Source organism: Panthera uncia, assembly GCF_023721935.1.
Source record: "Panthera uncia isolate 11264 chromosome A1 unlocalized genomic scaffold, Puncia_PCG_1.0 HiC_scaffold_17, whole genome shotgun sequence".
Lineage (NCBI taxonomy): Eukaryota > Metazoa > Chordata > Mammalia > Carnivora > Felidae > Panthera > Panthera uncia.
Window position 1 is genome coordinate 86,882,820 of NW_026057577.1, and position 20,587 is coordinate 86,903,406.

Genomic DNA, 20,587 nt, shown 5'->3' on the forward strand with positions numbered 1-20,587 from the left:
CTCCCTCTCTCTCTGCCCCTCCCCCATTCATGCTCTGTCTCTCTCTGTCCCAAAAATAAATAAAAAACGTTGAAAAAAAAATTAAAAAAAAAAAAGGTGTATAGTCAAATTCTTAACATTTATACGTCTTATTGAAACAGTAATTTATCTTGTTTCACCACTATAAACATACATATTTGCCAAGTTGGAAACAAGCAAGCTGTGAGGCCCAGGAGCAGATCAAGATTAAACCATAAGAGGCATTTCCTCGCCTACTCGGATCTGTGTAGACAGATCACTCGCAGTATACAGCCCTCCCCTAACGGTGAGGGTAGCTAACACCATTCAAACTCAGTGTGAAACTGGATGTGAAGGAGCGTAAAATATTAACCCCATTTTAGCGACAGCGTAAGGTTCTAAAACTTCGGGTTTTGACAAGAGAAGGAATTCGAAGCTTTCGTGGATCCTCTCGCGATAAGAGAGGTGCTAACGCCACGTCAGAAACTACAGACGTTGGTGCAGAGCGACAGATGCCGGAACAAATGATAGCTGAAAAACTGCGGAAGCGTAGGCGGGCAGGTGGGCTGGATTTCCGCCGGAAAACGGAGTCGCCTGGGAAATCTCAGAGGCGAATACCGGCAGGCATTCTGCCCGGAGGCTGTGGGCGGGCGCTCTGTGGGCTTGGGCGAAGATGGCTTGCGCTGCTGCACGGTCCCCGGCCGACCAAGACAGGTGGGTCCTGAGAAAGGGACGGGCTTGCCGCCAGCCCGCGGGTACTGCGCCACCCTCCCCACCCCCGAGAAAGGCTAGCGGCGGGGAGCTGGGCTCCGGCCGCAGGCTCCGGGCCGCTCCCCGGGTGTCGGTTCCTCTGGGAGGCCAGCAGCGCCAGGCTCTTCGTAGGTCCTCGAAATTCCGACTCTGGGTAGCTCAGTGTCTGCCTGTACCTGAGACAAAGGACCTTGGGTGCGACGTGGGCAGACATTGAGTAACAGACTCACAAGTGACAAATCTGTTCTCTTGTTACGTTCGGGAAGTTTCGTTCAGGTTCTTCCCAGTCTTTTAAAACCTCTGATGCCGTAGTTTCTGTGTGACAGCAGGCCCCACCCCCCGGGAAGTTCTCTAGGCAGCTGTAGCTAACTGAACAGTGAAGGCATTGGTTTAGTTTGGTTTTAAACCTTCTCTGGCAAGTGGTGTTTTCTAAGGTAGTAAACGAAAGTTTACTTTTTAGGTAAGTTAAGTAAAAGGGAGGCAATTTAAAGAAAAACTACTAAGCAAATTAACAGGTATGCTGGCAGTCCTGTTGGTGATGAAAGAATGAATGAGTTTTTGGAAATACTGCTCTGCTGATACTAGCTGTGCTTCCTTCTGTGACAGATTCATTTGTATCTATCCCGCTTATTTAAATAACAAGAAGACCATCGCGGAGGGGAGGCGAATCCCCATAAGCAAGGTAAATGGGCTGCCACCTCGGTACTTGAGGGTCTCTGAGAGGTTGTACTGTTAGGGCTGCAAGGGCTTCTTTTACTGGACTGTATTGTTTAGGACCTGAAGTGAACAGCTGCCAAAAATTGAGGCGCTTTTCTTAACAGTGGTGAAACCAGAAAGGCTCTAATTCCTAGCTGGGGGGATTTTTAAAATGGTTCTTCATGAGCCTGTGCTTGAAAGAGGATGGGTGGGGGTAGGGTTTGCATGTTGTTACTGGTTTTTAAACCAAGATTGTGAAAACCTTGACCTTAATAAAGGAAACCAAGCTTGCGTTATTGTATAATATGTCCAGAATGCAACTGCGTTTTTAAAAAAGACTTGCAGAGGGGCGCCTGGGTGGCTCAGTCGGTTAAGCATCTGACTTCGGCTCAGGTCATGATCTCGCGGTCTGTGAGTTCGAGCCCCACGTCGGGCTCTGAGCTGACAGCTCAGAGCCTGGAGCCTGTTTCAGATTCTGTGTCTGTTTCTCTGACCCTCCCCATTCATGCTCTGTCTCTCTGTCTCAAAAATAAATAAACATTTAAAAAAATTTTTTTTAATTTAAGAAAAAATAAAAAGACTTGTAGAGAATTTAGATGTGTTGAGTTTTATAGTTTATGTCCATTATCTTTTTTTTTTTTTTTTTTTAGGGGTAAAGTGTAATACTTTTAAAAAGTAGGGTGTTGCAGCTTTTAAAAATAGGATTTTTCCCTTGTTTGGGTTTTACTTTTTCATGTTTGTTTATTTTTGAGACAGAGTAAGCGGGGTAGGGGTGGAGAAGCAGGGAGAGGGAGAATCCCAAGCAGGCTCCATGTTGTCAGTGCAGAGCCCGAGGATGGGCTCGATCTCATGAAACCATGACCAGAGCCGAAATTAAGTGTGGGACACTTAATCAACTGAGCCAGGCGCCCCAAAGCCCTGTTTATGTTTTGTAATCTAATGACAGATTCAAGGAAATGACCTGAAGCGATGCATTATTTTTGTGTTATTTAATATTTCCCATTTTGTTGTTTAGATATGTGTAAAGGAAGGTCTGCTTTGCTGCCCCAGAGTAAAAGAGACTATACCAAAGCCCTGATTCAGGATAATGCCTGACATCAAGCCAATGTGACAGAGGCCTCTGGTAGCAAGTTCTCACATAACTTGGAGAATAACTGGTTTTTAACTTTATTGACATATAGGATACATACAGAAATATAGATACGTCTTAAGTGTATATCTTGATTAATTTTCACAGACTGAGTACACACATGGGTAACCAAGCACCCAAATTAAAAAAAGAAAGCATTTTCAGTGCCTAGGAAGATTCTTTTGTCTCCTCACAGTCACTGCCCCCTCCTCATACTCACAAGGATAACCACTGTCCTGACTTCCAGCACAATATATTAATTTTGTTTTTAAACTTTATTTTATTTTTTAAATTTTATTTTATTTATTATTATTTTTTAAATGTTTTTATTTATTTTTGAGACAGAGACAGCATGAGCAGAGGAGGGGCAGAGAGAGAGGGAGACACAGAATCTGAAGCAGTCTCCAGGCTCTGAGCTGTCAGCACAGAGCCCAACGCGGGGCTCGAACCCACGACTGCGAGGTCATGACCTGAGCTGAAGTCGGAAGCTTAACCGACTGACCCACCCAGGCGCCCCTTTAAATTTTATTTTAAAGTAATCTCTGCACCCAGCGTGGGGCTTCAACTCACAACCCCAAGATCAAGAGTCGCATGCTCCTCCAACCAAGCCATCCAGGCGTCCCTTTAAATTTCATTTAAATGGCATTACATACACTATGTACTTTTGTGTCTGTCTTTTTTCACTGAACTTTAAGCTTAAGAAATTTATTCACATTTTTTAGTATAGTTTGTTAATTTTCACTGCCCTGTAGCAGGGTTTCTCAACAACAGCACCACTGACATTTTGAGCCAGATCATTCTTGTGTGGGGGCTGTTCTGTGCACTTTAGGTTTTTTAGCAGCATGTTTGGCCTCTACCCACCAGATATCAGTGCCTTGCCTGACTCCTGTGACAATTAAAAATGTCTCCTAGCATTGTAAATATCAGAGGGGAAAAATTACCTTACTGAAAACCACTGCTCTGTAGTGTTGAAGTGTATAAATATACCACAGTCTATTCTACTGTTGATGGATAATTGGGTTGCTTCTAGTTTGGGACTATTACACATACTACTACTGTCAACATTCTTTAGCTTGTCTTTTAGGAAACATGTTTTGCATTTTTCATGGATATATACTAGAAGTGGAATTGCCCATCCATGAAGAATGCATATGTTTAGCTTTAGTGGACACTACCCAACCATTTTCTAAAACGGTTGTTACCTATAATAGTTGTTTAATCAGTATTCATTTAGCACTTACTATGCTCCAAGCCTCATACCAGATAACTTGGGAATATAGTGATAAAACAGTACTTGCCTTTGTGAAGTTCATGTTCTGTTGGAAGGGGATGGACACACAAGTATGAATCAGTGTTATTCCCAGGAGTTTTTAAAATTACAATGCAAAAAACTGTACCTAATGAAAAGGAAACCTAAGGTTTTGATAGGTATTGTGATCGTAGTATTTGAAATGATTCACCCAATAATACAGCAGTAGCCACTTACGATAAGCTGTTTAGTGTTTTTGTTTTAACTGTTCAGGCTGTTGAAAATCCTACAGCTACTGAGATTCAAGATGTGTGCTCAGCAGTTGGACTTAACGTATTCCTTGAGGTAAGAGGTGTTTCTTTCTTCACTATTTTTCCTACTCAATCTCATTGATGTAATAACTTTCTTAAAGCCTGTTTTTTTTGTTTTTTGTTTTGTTTTTGTTTTGCCTTTTCACATTAGAAAAATAAAATGTACTCTAGAGAATGGAATCGTGATGTTCAGTATAGGGGCCGAGTCCGGGTCCAGCTCAAACAGGAAGATGGCAGCCTCTGTCTCGTACAGTTTCCATCACGTAAGCTTTTCTGAATAAACAAAGTTTGGGGACGGCTTATTCCTGTACTCTGCAAAACAGGTTCTAAAACTGACCTTTTGAAAGGTAAAAGTCATAATTGGCATTCTACAGATTAATTTAGAAAAGGACTACTGCTGAAGAGAGGAAAACAGTGGTTCTAACTTCTCCTAAGTTAAGGACCTCTGAGAATGTGATGAAGCCTGTTTGTTTCTCCAAAAAATTTGTTTTGTGAACATTTTATGAACCTCTGCAAGTCCATCATTATTCCCAAGTTAATAGTGTAGAATTATTGAATGGTCAGATGTTTATGCCATTTCAGATCCTAGAGGCTCTGGGGCCTAACTAATTTAGAAATTAGTTTAATTTCTAAAACTAATCTAAAAAGCCATACTAAGTGAAAGAAGCAAGAGAAATGCATAGCGTGGTACCACCTAGGTACATTTAAATACAAAATATTACTGTTTATTGATATATATGTCTTATTGCTTATTGATTATTATATATGTAAATGTATTTTAAGTGGACTGTAAGAAAACCCAGTCTTAAAATAGTAATTAACCTAATGGTGAGCAGGGAGTGGGGACACAGGGATGGTGGTCAGAGAAGACTGTAGCATTATGTCTTATTTTATTTCTTAGACAACGACAGTAATCAAACACAATTAGATATCAGTATCCCAAAATATTCTGAGTTTGGGGAAGATGAATTTTTTTTTTTTTTACACATGATTCTTTTCTGAATTCTTCATTTCTAAAAACTATAATTTTTTTTTTTTTTAATTTTTTTTTTTTCAACGTTTTTTATTTATTTTTGGGACAGAGAGAGACAGAGCATGAACGGGGGAGGGGCAGAGAGAGAGGGAGACACAGAATCAGAAGCAGGCTCCAGGCTCCGAGCCATCAGCCCAGAGCCTGACGCGGGGCTCGAACTCACGGACCGTGAGATCGTGACCTGGCTGAAGTCGGACGCTTAACCGACTGCGCCACCCAGGCGCCCCAAAACTATAATTTTTTAAATGGAGCTATTAATTCCCTTCTTGTCACAATAATCCCAAGCTGACAACTAAATTGTTTTTGGTTTAGTTAACATAGGTAGGTTTTTCTATGCTAAAACCTGTCCAGGTTAATAGAGATTTCTGGAAAGAAGATTGTGACTCCAGAGTAACAGGTAGTATATTCCAGTGTATTTCTTCTTCGGTTTGACATCTTCCTTTACTATCTCTTAAAAGATAAAAAAAACAAAAAAGTTTTGACTTCACCAGTAAGTAAAATATAAGTAAAAAATTGAAAACATTTTTCTCCCTGTTTCTAGCAAGAAAATAGTTAGAAAGTAAAAAGAGAAAAAATGAGGAGCTTAGTGTATTGAAAGTAGCTACTAGAGCCTGAAGAATTATTTGGTGCACAGAGAGTGTACCTGTAGGCATAAATCATCTGGGCATATGAATGACATCTTTTGTAGCTTGATGACATTGACAAAATTAAGCAGTCTGTGTTTCTGTAGCTTAAGATAACGATGTCTTCATTCTGTTTCCCAGTTTTTGTATTTAGATTAATTCTCCTTTGATCTTGAAGTCAGTTACTAGAGCCAAGACCAAAATTTGTGTTTTAAATTTTTATTTTGTTCACTTAAATATTTCATTGTAGTTCTTAGAACCTTTTCTCTAGGAAAGGCTCCCACTTGAGCAAGTCATGTCTTCATACTCTTTTTTTTTTTTTTTTTTTTAATCCTTGTCATTCTCCTGATGTGACAATTTCTTGACCTTTATGATTAATTTGAAGTTAATGAGCTTTTATGTCTTATTCCTTAAGTTGTACACTAAGCCTAACTTCTGGTTCCTAGGTAAGTCAGTAATGTTGTATGCAGCGGAAATGATACCTAAACTAAAAACAAGGACACAAAAAACAGGAGGTGGTGACCAAAGTCTTCAGCAAGGAGAGGGAAGTAAAAAAGGGAAAGGAAAGAAGAAGAAGTGATCGGGGATGAGAATCAAGTATGTGGTACTACTGTGAGAGACGTGAACGAAGGCTTCTAATTTATATCTAAGAGAAACAGAAGCTTTTTGTTTGCATCATTTAATCAAACTATGGACATTTGTGCCTCCCAGCTTCAGCATCAGAGCTGACAATGAAATAAATTTACATCAGAATTTTGCATCTAGGTCTTACACAGTATAAAAGAAAATTTCTTTGCCTTTCAATGCAGAGTTTTTGTGGAAGAAAGAAGCATATTTTTAAGTGGACAATGGATTCTACCATCAGTTACTTGAAATTCTGTATCCTGTGTGTAAACATGTTTCAGATAATGAGTTTAATTAAAGATTTGAAATACACATTTTCTTCAACTTTTAAGTTAGTGAAATAAAATTTGAAACTGACTTTTAATAGCTTTTGCCTATGAACTAATGCTAGTAGAAGAGGTAATTAAAGAGAATAAAATGAGTCTTAGTGTGAGCTTAAAACTAGAAGAAAATGGCTAAATCCTCTTGGACGTTTATGAACAGCTAATCTACAGATCATTTTAATCAATTATTGTCATCGAGTGTTCAGTTACTAGTTTTTTGACATGGAAAATCCTGGAGTTTAAGCTTTAGATTTGCTTGTTTTATAGGCTTCAGAATGTTATTTATTTATTTTAAAATATTTTTTTTAACATTTATTCATTTTTGAGAGACAGAAATAGTGTGAGTGGGGGAGGGATAGAGAGAGAGGGAGACACAGACTCTGAAGCAGGCTCCAGGCTCTGAGCTGTCAGCACAGAGCCCAATGCGGGGCTTGAACTCATGGACCACAAGACTATGACCTGAGCTGAAGTCAGACGCTTAACCGACTGAGCCACCCAGGTGCCCCAAGAACGTTATTTTAATTGGAGTTATGCTATTATCTATGCTTTAACACCTTGAGATATACTTTTTCTCAAAACACTAAATTGGATTGGTGATTCTGACTTTATTCCAAAGCACTATTTCTGAAAGTGGTAATCTTGTATAAGATTTAAGAAAATCACTATCCAGCCATTTGTTTTTGTCTGAGCATCATTTGGGGAACTGTCTTCTCTGACTCCATATGCTTCTGGAAGGGCTATTAATTATAGGACATACCACAGGGTATGACCCAAGCCAGACCAATGGTTTATTTTTCAGGAATTTAAATCTGGAGTAGAAACACAGACATATAGTTGATGATGGAAGCTAAGATAGTTGATGGTCTACAGATTTGAGTTATCCTAAGTCCTGTTCTTGAGGCCTGGTTTGGCTCTTCTGTGAATTCTGTAAACTATACTTTATATTCTTCCAGTAAATCCCATTTTCATTAAGTTTTTATTGCTTGAGATAAAAAATTCCACTTGGTAACAAAATAAGTGAATCCAGAGTTTCAGAGTTTTAAATGGACTTACACACCTAGGCTGTAGGAAGGTGATCCATGGGTGTGTAGGAAGAAGTATTCAAATTTTTACTCTTTTTCTCTCTTTAATAATTTCTGTTGTTCATACATTTTATAGTGAACATAATAGCATAGCAGTTTATATATTTGATTTACAAATAAATATGGGGGCAGTCTATGCAAAACAAGATTCAGAGTAGCCCTCTGGGACGATCTATTACTTAGGAATGTGTTTATGTAACAAAACAATGAGAAACTTAAGCAGGAGTTACTTTTTTTGGAATAACATAAAATCCAAAGGTATTACAGGTGTTGGTTCAGCTGCTCAGCGATGCCCTCATATCTTCCCATTCCACTATCCATGGCATGTTTCTAACAGCTTGTTGTCTCAAGCTTATAAAAGGGCTGATAGAACATCAGATTTCAAGGCAGAATGAAAACCTAGCTGTGCCAGACACTTCTATTCCTGCTTTAGGAAAGCTAAAGATTTTTCAAAATCCCTCCCAGCCAACTTTCATTTAAGTCTCATTGTCAAGAACTGTGGCTCATGTCCATCTTGAACTGCAAGGGAGGCTAGGAAAGTGACTGTATAACTTTTTGAGTCATGAAAATGGAGTCAGCCAAGGAAGAAAGTGGAGACTGGATATTGGGGCAGTCAACTTAAAAGATTTGTCACGGGGGGTCCTGGGTGGCTCAGTCGGTTTAAGTGTTGACTCTTGGTTTCGGCGCAGGTCATGAGCTCACAGTTTGGGGTTTGAACCCCACGTCGGGTTCTGCAGCTGGCAATGCTCTCTCTCTCCCTCTCTGCCCTTCCCCTGCTTACACTGTCTCTGTCTTTCTCAAAATAAACTTAAAAAAAAAAAAAAAAAGATTTCTCACAGAAAGATGACCAGAGTCTAAAATTATTTGGGTTATGGGGCAATAGGGATTGTCAGAAAGGTTTCGGGACTCTTTCTGTAATGCGGCAATCAGTGTATAATTGAACTTTTCACATTGTTGCAGTCAGTGCATAATTGAACTTTTCTTTGCCAATCAAGTAAAAAACAGTCTTTTCTAATGAGCAACACTGACCATTTATTTTTATGTTGAAATGCCATTTGTGTTTATTTCAGTGAGTTATGTTCACATCCTTTGGCCACTTTTTAAGGACTTTATTGTTATCAATATTATAGATAAAGAGCGAGCTAGTTTTTGTGTGTTTTCAATTTATTTTTTTAATGTTTCTTTTTGAGAGAGACAGAGACAGAGCATGAGCAGAGGGAGAGGGAGACAGAATCTGAAACAGGCTCCAGGCTCTGAGCTGTCAGCACAGAGCCTGATGTGGGGCTCGAACCTATGAGCCATGAGATCATGACCTGAGCCAAAGTCGGATGCTTAACTGACTGAGCCACCCAGGCGCCCGTTTGTTTTTTAGGCATTAACTTATATCTGTTGAAGAAAACGATTTAGTTTTCCTTCCTTTATCCCCCAATGTATGCTTCCTATCCCTCCCTCCTACTGCTATATTTCATAACTTTAATCAGTATTCAGAGTTCACATTACTATCCTGTATTCCATTCATAGCTGAACCATGCAATACTTTGCTACTCAAATGTGTGGTCAGTGGTCCAGCAGCACTGGTCTCTCCTGGGAAATTGTGAAAAATGCAAAATCTTTGGCCCCAGCCCAGAATTTAAAAGGTCCCCAAGGGATTCTTATGCACATTACAGTGAGAAACACTGAAGTATGCTATTGTTATTTTTGTTTTCTGGATTTGTGTTTTCCATGGATCTAATTATTTTATTAGTTTTTTAAATATTTATCACTAACTCAACCACACAGTATCAGCTGTCAAAAAATATCCTTTTAAAGAGTTTGTTCAGGGGCGCCTGGGTGGCTTGGTCGGTTAAGCGTCCGACTTCGGCTCAGGTCATGATCTCACGGTCCGTGAGTTCGAGCCCCGCGTCAGGCTCTGTGCTGACAGCTCAGAGCCTGGAGCCTGTTTCAGATTCTGTGTCTCCCTCTCTCTCTGCCCCTCCCCTGTTCATGCTCTGTCTCTCTCTGTCTCAAAAATAAATAAAGGTTAAAAAAAAAATTAAAAAAAAAAAAGTTCATGTCCGTTTAATTCATCTTTTTAAAGAAGTCTTTTCTGGAGCATTTTACCTGGTTCTAATCTCTACTGGTTACCCTTTAGGCTTAGCGCACAGCTTTACTCTGCATCCAGAGTGACCTGCTTCACTGCTTTGCTGTTTTGGGTATCTTGTATTATGGAATCCTGTGCATTCTGTCTTGGGTTACGTCCTTGTTTGTAGCCCATCTTCAGGATCTTCTGGGAAAAATGCAAGGGAGGTAAATGTTCTTAGGCGTTGCATGTCATTCTACCCTCACACAGTTTGGCTGAGTATAGAATTAGAATCGAAAGTCATTTTATTTCAGAAGTTCAAGGACATTGGATCGTGGTCTTCTGACTAATGTTTTAGCTGAAGGGAAGTCCAAGTCATTCTAGTTACTGATCTTTTGTGATTCACATTTTTCTTGTTGAAACTCACAACATCTCAATATTCTAAAATATCACAATAGTGTGGCTTTGGACTTTTTTGTCTATTGTGCTGGGTCCCTACCTAATGGGCCTTTCAATCTGGAAATTTGTGTCTTTCAGTTCTGGGAATTTTCTTGAAAATTTCATCAGTGGAACTCTTTCTGATCTTGGAACTCCTTATTTGGATATTAGATGTGCTGGACTAGTTCACAAATTTTCTCATCTTTTTTTCCTCTTATTTCCATTTCTTTGTATATTCTATTTCCTAGAATTCCTCAGCTCTGTCTTCCAACCCCTCTATTGAACTGTTCATTTTTCTTATATTTTCAGCTTCTTCCAGCTTTCTTGTTATCTGAATATTTCCTTTGTCTAGCATTTTGTTCTCAGGGGGTATGCTTTATATTCTTTTGTTTTCGATTTCATTTCGTTGGTGGTGGTTGTGGTTTTTATTTTGATCCCTGTCATATTAAGTGGCTTTCCTTAGACCAGGGTTTTTTGGTTATAGATTGATGGCTTTTTGAGTGACAAACCAAAAAGCTGATTAGAAGTTCTGAGCACATAAGAAAGGTTTGCAGACTGAATTTTACTAAAGGGATATCTGGGCGAGATGTTCTTTTAGGGGACATTTCCAAGATCAGAAGTGTTTTTTCTTAGACTGACCTGTTCCCTAGAGTCCAACAAGCTCCCAGGAGGATAAAGACCTGGGCATCCAGTGGGAGAAGTTGGAGTGGGGGAAATGGGTCTCACCATTGAGTCAATCCAGTTTTTATTACAACTTCCCTCCCTTGACTCTGCCTGTGTCCTCCCCACTCCAAAAATCCTTTTACTATCTCTGGAGGACAATCTCTTTCACCTGAAAGAAGATAAGGTGTTTTTTCACTATTCCTTTTTTAAAATTTTTAGTTCCCTCCCAACATTAAGATTGTTCTTTGTGGTTATTTTGATATTGCGGGTGACTTTATAATGATAAAAATTTTTTCTTAATGTTTATTATTTATTTTGAGAGAGAGTAAAAGCAGGGGAGGGTCAGAGAGAGATGGAGAGAGAGAGAGAATCCCAAGCAGGATCTACACTGTCAGCGCAGAGCCTGGCTGACCTGTAAGCCGCAAGATCATGACCTGAGCTGAAACCCAAGATTCGGATGCTTAACCAACTGAGCCACCCAGGTGCCCCTATAATGAAAAAATTTTTAATGTTTGTTTATTTTGAGAGAGAGAGAGAGACCGAGTGGGAGAGGGGCAGAGAGAGAGGGGCAGGGAGAGAATCCCAAGCAGGCTCCGTGCTCCCAAAGCAGAGCAGGATGCAGAGCTTGAGCTCACGAACTGTGAGATCATGACCTGAGCCAAAATCAAGAATCACATGCTCAACCAGCTGAGCCATGCAGGCACCCTATAATGAAATGTCTATACCAAAGAGATTAGGTGTGGTAGGCAGAATAATGTGTTGTTCTCCCACCAAAAAAACCCCTTGTGAATATTACTTCATATGGCAAAAGGCCTTGCAGGTGTGATTAGGAATCTTCAGCTGGAGAAAGTAGTGGTTATCCAGGTGGGCCCACTGTAATCTGAAGGATCTTTATAAAAGGGAAGTAGAAGCTAGAGTGCTAAGGGGTCCCAAGCCAATGAATGCAAGCAGCTTCTAGCTGAAAGAAGCAAGGAAATGGATTCTCCCCTAGTCTCCAGAAGGAATGCAGACCCTTTTGGATGTCTGATCTCCAGAACTGTAAGCTACTAAATTTATACTGTTTTAAGCCACTAAATTTGTGGCAATGTGTTATAGCAACATTAGGAAACACAGACCTGGTGAACCAATATGAGCGAAGGTAAACTGCAGACCTTGGGATTCTTGACCCCAGTAGTAGTTTCTACAAATTCTTAACACTGGCTACATGTTAGAATCACCCTAGAGTTTTAAAAGCATACTGGCACCTGGGTATCACAGTAGATACCAGAATGTCTGGTAGTGAAGGGAGATACCAGCATTTTTGGAAAGCTGCTCAGGTGATTGTAATATGCAGCCAGATCTAAAAACCACTGTAAACTAAGTGTAGAGGTAGCGTTTATCTAACCCAACGTTTTTATCTCAAAGTGTAGTTTCTGGACCATCAGCATTACCTGGGGATTTATTGGAAATGCAAATTTTTCAGATCCACCCCAGACCTACTGAATCAGAAACTCTGGATGGGACCAGCAATCTGTTAGAACAATCCCCTCCCCTGCAGAGAAATTCCAATGCACACTGAAGTTTGAAAACCAACTGATTTAACCAAAGAAACTTCTTATTGCTCTTAATACTCTATGAGATGTATATTATAGATTTTATAAGCTAATATTGTAATAAAGAGCCAGAAAAGGATTTAATGAAGGTCATTCTCAAACATAATTACTTTCCTACTGTACTACATATAACTTAATATCATCTGATGGCTCAGGATGTGAACTTTTACTCTAGACACCATGATTCTAGACATACAGACATGTAAAAGCAGATGTGGAAGACAAAGCTGACCAAAGCATGCCCTCCAGAAGCAGACATTTTTTTTTTTAATTTTTTTTTTTTGTTAACGTTTATTTATTTTTGAGACAGCATGAACGGGGGCGGGGCAGAGAGAGAGGAAGACACAGAATCGGAAGCAGGCTCCAGGCTCTGAGCCATCAGCCCAGAGCCCTACGCGGGGCTCGAACTCACAGACCGCAAGATCGTGACCTGAGCTGAAGTCGGATGCTTAACTGACTGAGCCACCCAGGCGCCCCCCAGAAGCAGACATTTTTGATAAAATTCTCAAGTTCCTCCTTCCTTGGTCTCTTCTTAAGTATAGAGTAATTTGCAGGCACATGCAGGAAGTGTTTGCTACATCAAAATGTACTTACAGGCAACCAACTTCTAGGAGACTGAGTGTAACGAAATATGCAGTAGAAAGCAACTTAGGTTTCTTTTAAATCTAGTGCTAATTATTGCTAAAAGCTTTTCATGGTTGTTTTCCTTTGGGAGTTTTTCCTCTGACAGGTAGTAACCACCAGGGGATGACTACAGGCCAGGTAAAGAATGGGGTTAATGAACAGCAGTGTTTAAGGTTCATTTACCTGTATTTTACTTCAGATATTGCTTAAATGATTCTAGATTCTCTTAAGCCCCAGAAAATAAAATGAAACATAACAGTTCAGTGAGATAACAGAAGTTTATTTACATCCATTTCCATTTAATATATCACATCTTCAGGATGGGTGATAACTTATTTAATGGCTATGCTCATTTTCTTCAGGCTATGGATAGAAAACTTTCCCCAGAGTAGCAGTAACTGTTGATCTGAAAGCTTTCAAGTAAGGGAAGAACTGTTGGGGAGATTCTTTGATTTTACCCCTGAAACACCATTCATGTACACATAAATGCTTGTCTTCTAGCCAGACACAGGCTCAATTAGTTTTTCAAATACTCTAGCCATGGTGATATGTTATCTGGGAAATTTAAACAGACACAATTGCTCAACTCATTAACTTCTGTCATTAGTATGTACACTTTGCCAAAAACAGGAACTTAAATTTCTTACAGAATGCACTGCAGGAAAAAGCTGTAAGGACAAAATAATTGCATTCAGAATATATTTTCTTACTATAGCAGTTTTTAAACTGGTATCAGCCTGTAAGTAGTTATGAGCAATAGTAACTTTTACGCTTCCCCCTCTTGCCTGGTATTTTGTATACTGAAAGTTATATATTATACATGCTGACAACCTGATTATATATTCTGTATGCTAGAAGTTGCTAATTTTCATTCTTCTGCCACCAAGAAAAGTGTACTTTATTATGGGGAAAGGAACTTAAGTACTCCTGGAGGAACTTTTTTTTTTTAATCTAAGGCTTGATTTTCTGCTGATAATTAATTGCTTATTTTCTAAGTTTTTTTTTTCCTTTAAGGTAAGTTTAATAAGATGCCTTATGATTACCACTGTCTTACAGGAAAAAAATAAATAACGTGATCCATATTATAATATTTAGCTGATATTGTCCCTAATTTTTGATATCTTTGGTATTTTTTACATCGTGAGATTTCATTATGATCTTACCCGTTATCCAAAGGAGAGCTAATTATCTCCTTTTTGGCTTAAAAAGTATTTTACAGACGGGATAATTAAACTTGTTTTGTTATACTTGGTTTTGTTTGGTCAGTGTAGTCTAATTCAGAAGGATGCTCAGTTTTTGAAGTTCCTGTAAGTTGGCAGATCAAACCAGAAACCTTAATGTTAAATTTTTGTTCTGTACTTAAACTATGTGGTTATCTGCAATTTATCAAAACAGAGTATAAAGATGAAGGCATTTAAATGGACCACAAATGACTGAAATTTAAACCAGGGAGGCCTCTTGTTTGTTTGACTTTAAAGGCCAGAGAAAGAAGGTGAAAGCAGTTTGACTTCACTGTCAACTGGATTATATAGGTTAGATCATCCTTTCATTCTTCCAGCTCTTGCTCTAAGAGCCTGGTGTCATCATTAGCATGTAGCTGCTAATGACAGAAACAAGAACATACCTGTAATCAGAGGTGGGAAAGTCTAGAGGTTCCTTAGGCTAGTTTCAAAAACAAAACAAAACAAAAAAAAGACTAGTAAAGAAACAAGACTAAACCAACATATTACTCAGCTTTGAAGAAGAAACCGGGAATGGTTTCCGTTATAGCATCTTAAAACAGACAAATCTAAAGTTTATAATCAGCTTTTTTTTAAAGGCCACAAGACATTACTAGTTCTACAGGAAGTTGGGAGCTGTGTATTATTGGTGTGTGTGTGTGTACATTTCCCCATCTATCACCAAAGTGACTGCTTTACACATCTATTCTGGTATTCAGCTGCTACAAAGTTAGCGAAACAACCAGGCCAACCCCCACCCAACTTCACTTATCACTTAACTATTCACTGGAAATATCAGTATTTGTTTTTTTAATTTTCTGAGATATTATTTAACAGATCACACCAGCACACTGGAACCTTCAGCTTTTGGCAGGCGCTCCCTGTGAGCATTATACATGTCACAGACAGTAACATTTCCCTACACATATGTATGCACAAATACATTAAAAACATTTCATACAAAATTGTACATTACATGAAGTAGAACCTTAAAGAGTATCCTAAAATAGAAGTACAGAGAAAATGCATGCAGAGAGAGCCTGTTGAAGTACAAAGCCTGCGGGATATAGAATTTCAAGTTTCTATTTCCTACAGGATGGTAACACATGTCTTTTCCTTCCCAGAGGCAAAATTTATTTTCCAAAAATTTGGACGCTGCCCATTGCATTAAATTTAAATGCCCCCTATGTATATAGACAGTAAAAGTAAGCAAAAGAAACCAAAAAAACACACATTCCTTTTTTTAATATATCAAAAATGTTTCCAAGGCAACATTATTAAAATGATTATACCACAGTCCCTAATATAACATCAAGCGCTAATAGGCAGGTACAGAGAGGGCAGAAAGGTCTCATCCAGTCAGCAGTTAGGTGCTCTTCTTTTCTTCACCAAGTAAATTCACTGCTGCTTTCTTGGCTGTTAGGAGGGAAGAAAACTGTGTCAAGACTATTTGTAATGCCAGCTCTGTGCCTAATGTAGTGACTAGATAGCAACTTGGATGACTCATATCCAGATGAGAACACACTGAGGTTTGTGGCAGGGCTGAGAAAGTTTCCAGGAAGTGGACCAGAGAGAGACCTCTTCAGAGCACAGATCCTGAGTACCCTAGCATATTTCTTTAAGGTCGTCTAGCCTAACCCGGTACAGTAACCGTCTCCTCTAAGCCGTCTGCCCTCCTTCAGGTGTCACAAGAAGCAGGGATTCCTTGGGCATGTAGTGCTCCTCTGTACAAGCAAGAAATTCTTGTTTGTGTCTGGGTGCTCACCTGTTTAATTTGACTATGTCTCAGTCTGATGACAACTAGGTCATCTATCCCATGGTGACAAAAAAAAAAAAAAAATCACAGAAATTCCTCCTTCCTACACCTCAGAAATGATGGAATATTTATACACCTTTATATTCTCTTCATTGTGCCACCATTTCCCTTTAAGTATTTGAGTTGGTGGCAAGATACTACATTCATCAAGAAAATATTCTTGTATCTGTGGGAGACTAAGCCTTCCTCTTCCTAATTACCAAGCGACATGGAATATGCTGTAAGAACTAGTGTGGAGTGTGAGATGGGGGATGGGGGTGTTATGGAAGCCTCCAGGGCCTCCTGGGAGAATCCACAAAGTGCACCTGTTTTTGATGGGGCCCAGGGTGAAGCACTGCCAGTCCTTCCCTGTTCACCAGCTGCCCGAAGGCTGTTCTCCCTTCACTTAAAGTTGCTGAACAGTTAACAAGAAATTGCAGCCTCTCTCTTAACTAGCCCACTGTAAAAATTTACTTCCTGAGGAATCCAGAAGTTTTGAAGTCTAAAATGGGTCAGCATGCAAGTCCCTCCTAATTTATTTTCATTCTTACACTCCTGTTTAGCAATGTATCAAAGTAAAATTGGATTTTAGAGTATTGACATCTAAGAGAACCAAGGGTCTAAGCAATGTGAGTGAACTAGACAGAAGTGACATCGCCAGAGGTTGCTGCTTTGGCTGAGGCAAGGAACAGGAAGGAAACTTCTTAAAAGGAAACTGGCAATCCCCAGGTGGGAGGACATGAAGGCTACAAGTCAGAAAACACTTAAAACTGTAGAAAAAGGAATGCAAGTAGACTGGAGCTGTATGCCTGGGGGAGAAGTCCAGTGGAGAGAGAAGTGTGTGAAGGGCAATAGGGAGAACATATCCACACTGCTGGAGAGCTGTCTTGGGGATCTTACTGGCCCAGTGGTCAGGTCAGTACTCTCCCACTTTCTAATTACCACAGAGCTCTCCAAACAAAATGGTAAGTCTACATCCCTCACTACTTTTGTCCAATTTGTAAAACCCTTTCTGTGCCCTCTGGAACTCAAGACCCACTCATCAGCAAAACCTCCTCTATCCCCATCCATCTCTCCGAATGTTTCTTTCACCTTCTTGCTTTTACAGAAATCTGGCTGTCTCTTGAGAACACTGCTTTCTCAGGTGGTGGCTATTTTTCTTTCTTCCTTGACCCTAGTACGAGTGGGTCTGGAGGGTTTGGTAAGCTGTCTTTGTTCTCCATTGCCACGTTCAGAATCTCATGGCATCAGATTATATCTGCTACCAGCCTTTCTTTTTCCAGTCATCTCAGACTCTTGGGTTATGCTGCCTCATTTCTTTAAGATTTTAACTCCAAACTTATTTTAGTTATTGGTGATTTCAGTATTTTGCCAGTATCCTGGCCTCTCGGCTGTCCCTCCAATAACCTTTACGCTCCATCCTACCAACCCCCACCTCTCTCCCAACCCCAGGCACTCATTCCATGATCCTCATCACTACCTGTGACTGAAGTCCCTCTATAATCTCAGTGTCCAGCATCCCACTCTCCCCCACCACGCCCAGCTGTGCAGCACACGCCCTCTGTTCTGATTCAGAGTCCTCCCCCACCACCTTTTCCACCGTCCCTTCCCTCCTTGGCCAGTTGAAGTTCCACCATCAGACACTAAACACTCCCTGGTCCCTCTCTCACTTCATGGTTCTTTACTCAGTTGGCCTTGGCACAGAGCCCCACCTGCTCTGCAGCTGCGGAGCTGTGTGTGTCAACTGGTCTCACTAAGTTCACTGACACAACTTCAAATGAGCCTGTAATACTCCTGACAGTCACGTGGCACTGCCCCAGTCCGTCCACTCTCCCATGGTCCTGGAGTGGCCAGCAACCGACGGTCACACTCACTGGTTACTCATCTGGGCTGCTTTCACACTAGAGTGGCCGAGCTGAGAGTCCCAAGCAAGAGCTGATGGCCCACAAAAAATAACATTTATTATCTGACCCTTCACAGAAAACGTCTGCTGACCCCAGTCCTAGGTACCTATTTCATACCATCTCTTTCTATCACCATCTTCCCCATCCTCTCCGCTGACCTTCCTACTTCACTGAGAAATGGGAAGCAGTGGGAAAGTCCCTTCTGTAGGCACCCACCATCACAGGCACTCACCTGCCAGCATCTCTACTCGTGTTCTCAACCTCTGTGCCCCATGACCAGTCCTGTTCCTACTCTGGTTCCCATCTCTTCTGGTCTAACTGGGGATGGAGCTCCAGAAGCTCTTCCCTCACTCATACCCACTTTTTGCTCTCTTCTGGATCATTCCCACTAGTTTTCAGACATATTTTGTTCCTTCTACTTTAGGAAAAAGAAAAAAACCCACATCCTTAGGACCCTAGTTCCTTCTTCCAGGTGCAGCCACAGTCTTCTCCTTTTTGCAGGAAATTTCCCAAAAGACCTACATTCTCTCAGCCTTGCTTCCCATCTCTCAAATCCATTCCAATCAGCATTTGGGTCCCACCACTCCATAAACTGTTCTATAAAGATCACTAGTGCCTTCCTCACCACCAAGTGTAATGGTCAGTTTTCACTCGTTACCTAACTTGACCTGTGTCTGCAGCAGGTGACACAATGGACCACTCCCCACTTTGAAACTTTCTTTACTTGGCCCCAAGGACATCAGTCACATGGTTTTCTTGCTACCACAACTGACTGCTCCTTATCAGTCCACTTTGTCAGTTGCTCCCCATCTCCCCAATCTCTAAACATTGGGGGCCACCGCCTCAGACCTCATCTTTCTAACTACGTTCACTCAATAATCTCACCTAGTCCCATGATTACTATCCTGTTGGTGACCCCCAAATGTATATCTCTAGCCCAAACCTGTCTCTGAATTCTCAACATATATATCCAACTAGCTGCCTGACTACTCCATGTAAGTACCTAATAGACACTTCAAAGTTATGTCCAGAACTGAATTCCTTATTTTCCCCTCTAAACCTGCTCTATCTAGTCTTCCCCATCTCTACAACAATTCTTTCCTTCCGTGTGTTCTGGCTGAAAAGTTTGGCTTTATGCATGACTCCTCTCTCATGTTCCATGCCTGGTCCATAAGCAAATCCTATGGGTTCTACCTTCAAAATATATCAAGAATCCTGGGGCTCCTTGGTGACTCAGTCGGTTAAGCAACGGACTCTTGATTTTGGCTCAGGTTGTGATTTCATGGTTTGTGGGGTCATGCCCCACAACAGACTCTATGCTGACAGTGCAGAGCCTGCCTGGGATTCTCTCTCTCCCTCTCTCTCTCAGCCCTTTCCCCACACTCTCAAAAATAAATAAATAAACATTTAAAATATACATATCAAGAATCCAATGACTTCTCGCCCCCTACTGCTACTACTATGAGCCAAGCCACCATCGTCCTCTCCAGCCGGATCACTGCAAACACCTTATAACTGGTCTCCTGATTTCTTCCCCATCCCCCTTCAGTCTATTCTTAATACAGTGGCCTGTTAAACACAGGGTGGATCATGTTGCTCCTCTGCTCAAAACTCTCCAACAGCACCCCACCTCACAGAGTTAAAGCCAAAGCCTCTACAAAAGCCTGTAAGGCCTTACCTGATCGGTCTTCCAGCCTCCACTCCCCAACCTCTCTGACCTTATCTCCTTCTTCTCTTCCTCTAGATCATTCCCTTCCAGCCATACTGCTCCTGCCTCCAGTTTAAACATGCAGTTCTATCAAGAGCATTCTTCCCCATGGTTTCTTTCAAGTCTGATTCAGGATAGTCATCTTGGTGAGGATACCCTAAATCACTCTATTTAAAATTGTACCTTTCCCTTCAGCCCTGGTATTCCCTGTCTATCTGCTTTATTTTTCTCTGTATACTCTAACTATATCATGTAATTTTAAATTTTTACTGTGTATCTCTCAACAAGAGTATAAGCTTCATGAGTTCAAGTAGTATGGTCTGTTTGGTTCATCCCCAGTGCTATGAACATGCTTGGCACATATGAAGCACCTCAAGAAATAAATACTTGTTGAATGAATGAATGAATCTGGATACCTGAAAGGGCATTCTCTTGACCTCTAACAAAAGCAATTTGAAACAGTTCAACCTGAAATGAATTAAAGAGATTGTACTGGTATATAAACACAGATGATTCTCTAAAATCTCTGCCCACCACAGGAAAGTCATTTTTCCTAATGTGCTGACTAAACAGTGCATTAAATGTGGCATGGTGGGAGAATCTTGGAAAAAGTAAAGGGCGACAGGCAAAGTATTAGTAAAGAAATCCCAGGGTGGCCTCAGCATTTGGCTGAGGAAAGCTGATAGGAAAGGGGAGAAGCAGCTTGTTATTTGGGCCCAGTACTTCCCATGTCCTCTCACCTGCTGAACCCAGCTGCCCCTGGGCCT

At 40.6% G+C, this 20,587-nt stretch overlaps 2 protein-coding genes across 3 annotated transcripts in view; one reads left to right on the top strand and one right to left on the bottom strand.

Annotated features, from left to right (window-relative positions):
• The first annotated feature begins 523 nt into the window (after positions 1 to 523).
• Positions 524 to 20,538, top strand: SRP19 (signal recognition particle 19). 2 transcript variants are annotated; one of them, XM_049647731.1, is made up of 5 exons: positions 524 to 711; positions 1,354 to 1,429; positions 4,095 to 4,166; positions 4,284 to 4,395; positions 19,857 to 20,538. In XM_049647731.1, exons 1-5 carry the CDS (start codon positions 671 to 673, stop codon positions 19,895 to 19,897), a joined length of 342 nt encoding a protein of 113 aa, XP_049503688.1. In that variant the 5' UTR covers positions 524 to 670; the 3' UTR covers positions 19,898 to 20,538. The 2 variants fall into 2 exon arrangements, with proteins under 2 accessions (XP_049503688.1, XP_049503687.1); XM_049647730.1 differs by lacking the exon at positions 19,857 to 20,538 and adding an exon at positions 6,235 to 6,724 and having other exon boundaries at positions 535 to 711.
• The window catches only part of REEP5 (receptor accessory protein 5), a 38,822-nt gene continuing 31,687 nt past the window's right edge, over positions 13,453 to 20,587 (bottom strand). Inside the window, exon 5 of the mRNA XM_049647729.1 lies at positions 13,453 to 15,829. Within this exon, the coding sequence (XP_049503686.1) occupies positions 15,780 to 15,829 (50 nt within the window). The 3' untranslated portion in view covers positions 13,453 to 15,779. The remainder of the gene's footprint in view (positions 15,830 to 20,587) is intronic.

Excerpts from the sequence above, each read along its gene's own strand:
- SRP19 (XM_049647730.1), top strand. The coding sequence starts at position 671 with ATGGCTTGCGCTGCTGCACGGTCCCCGGCCGACCAAGACAG. Across the intron at positions 712-1,353 it reads TCCCCGGCCGACCAAGACAG|ATTCATTTGTATCTATCCCG; the intron begins GTGGGTCCTGAG and ends CTTCTGTGACAG. Across the intron at positions 1,430-4,094 it reads GGCGAATCCCCATAAGCAAG|GCTGTTGAAAATCCTACAGC; the intron begins GTAAATGGGCTG and ends TTAACTGTTCAG.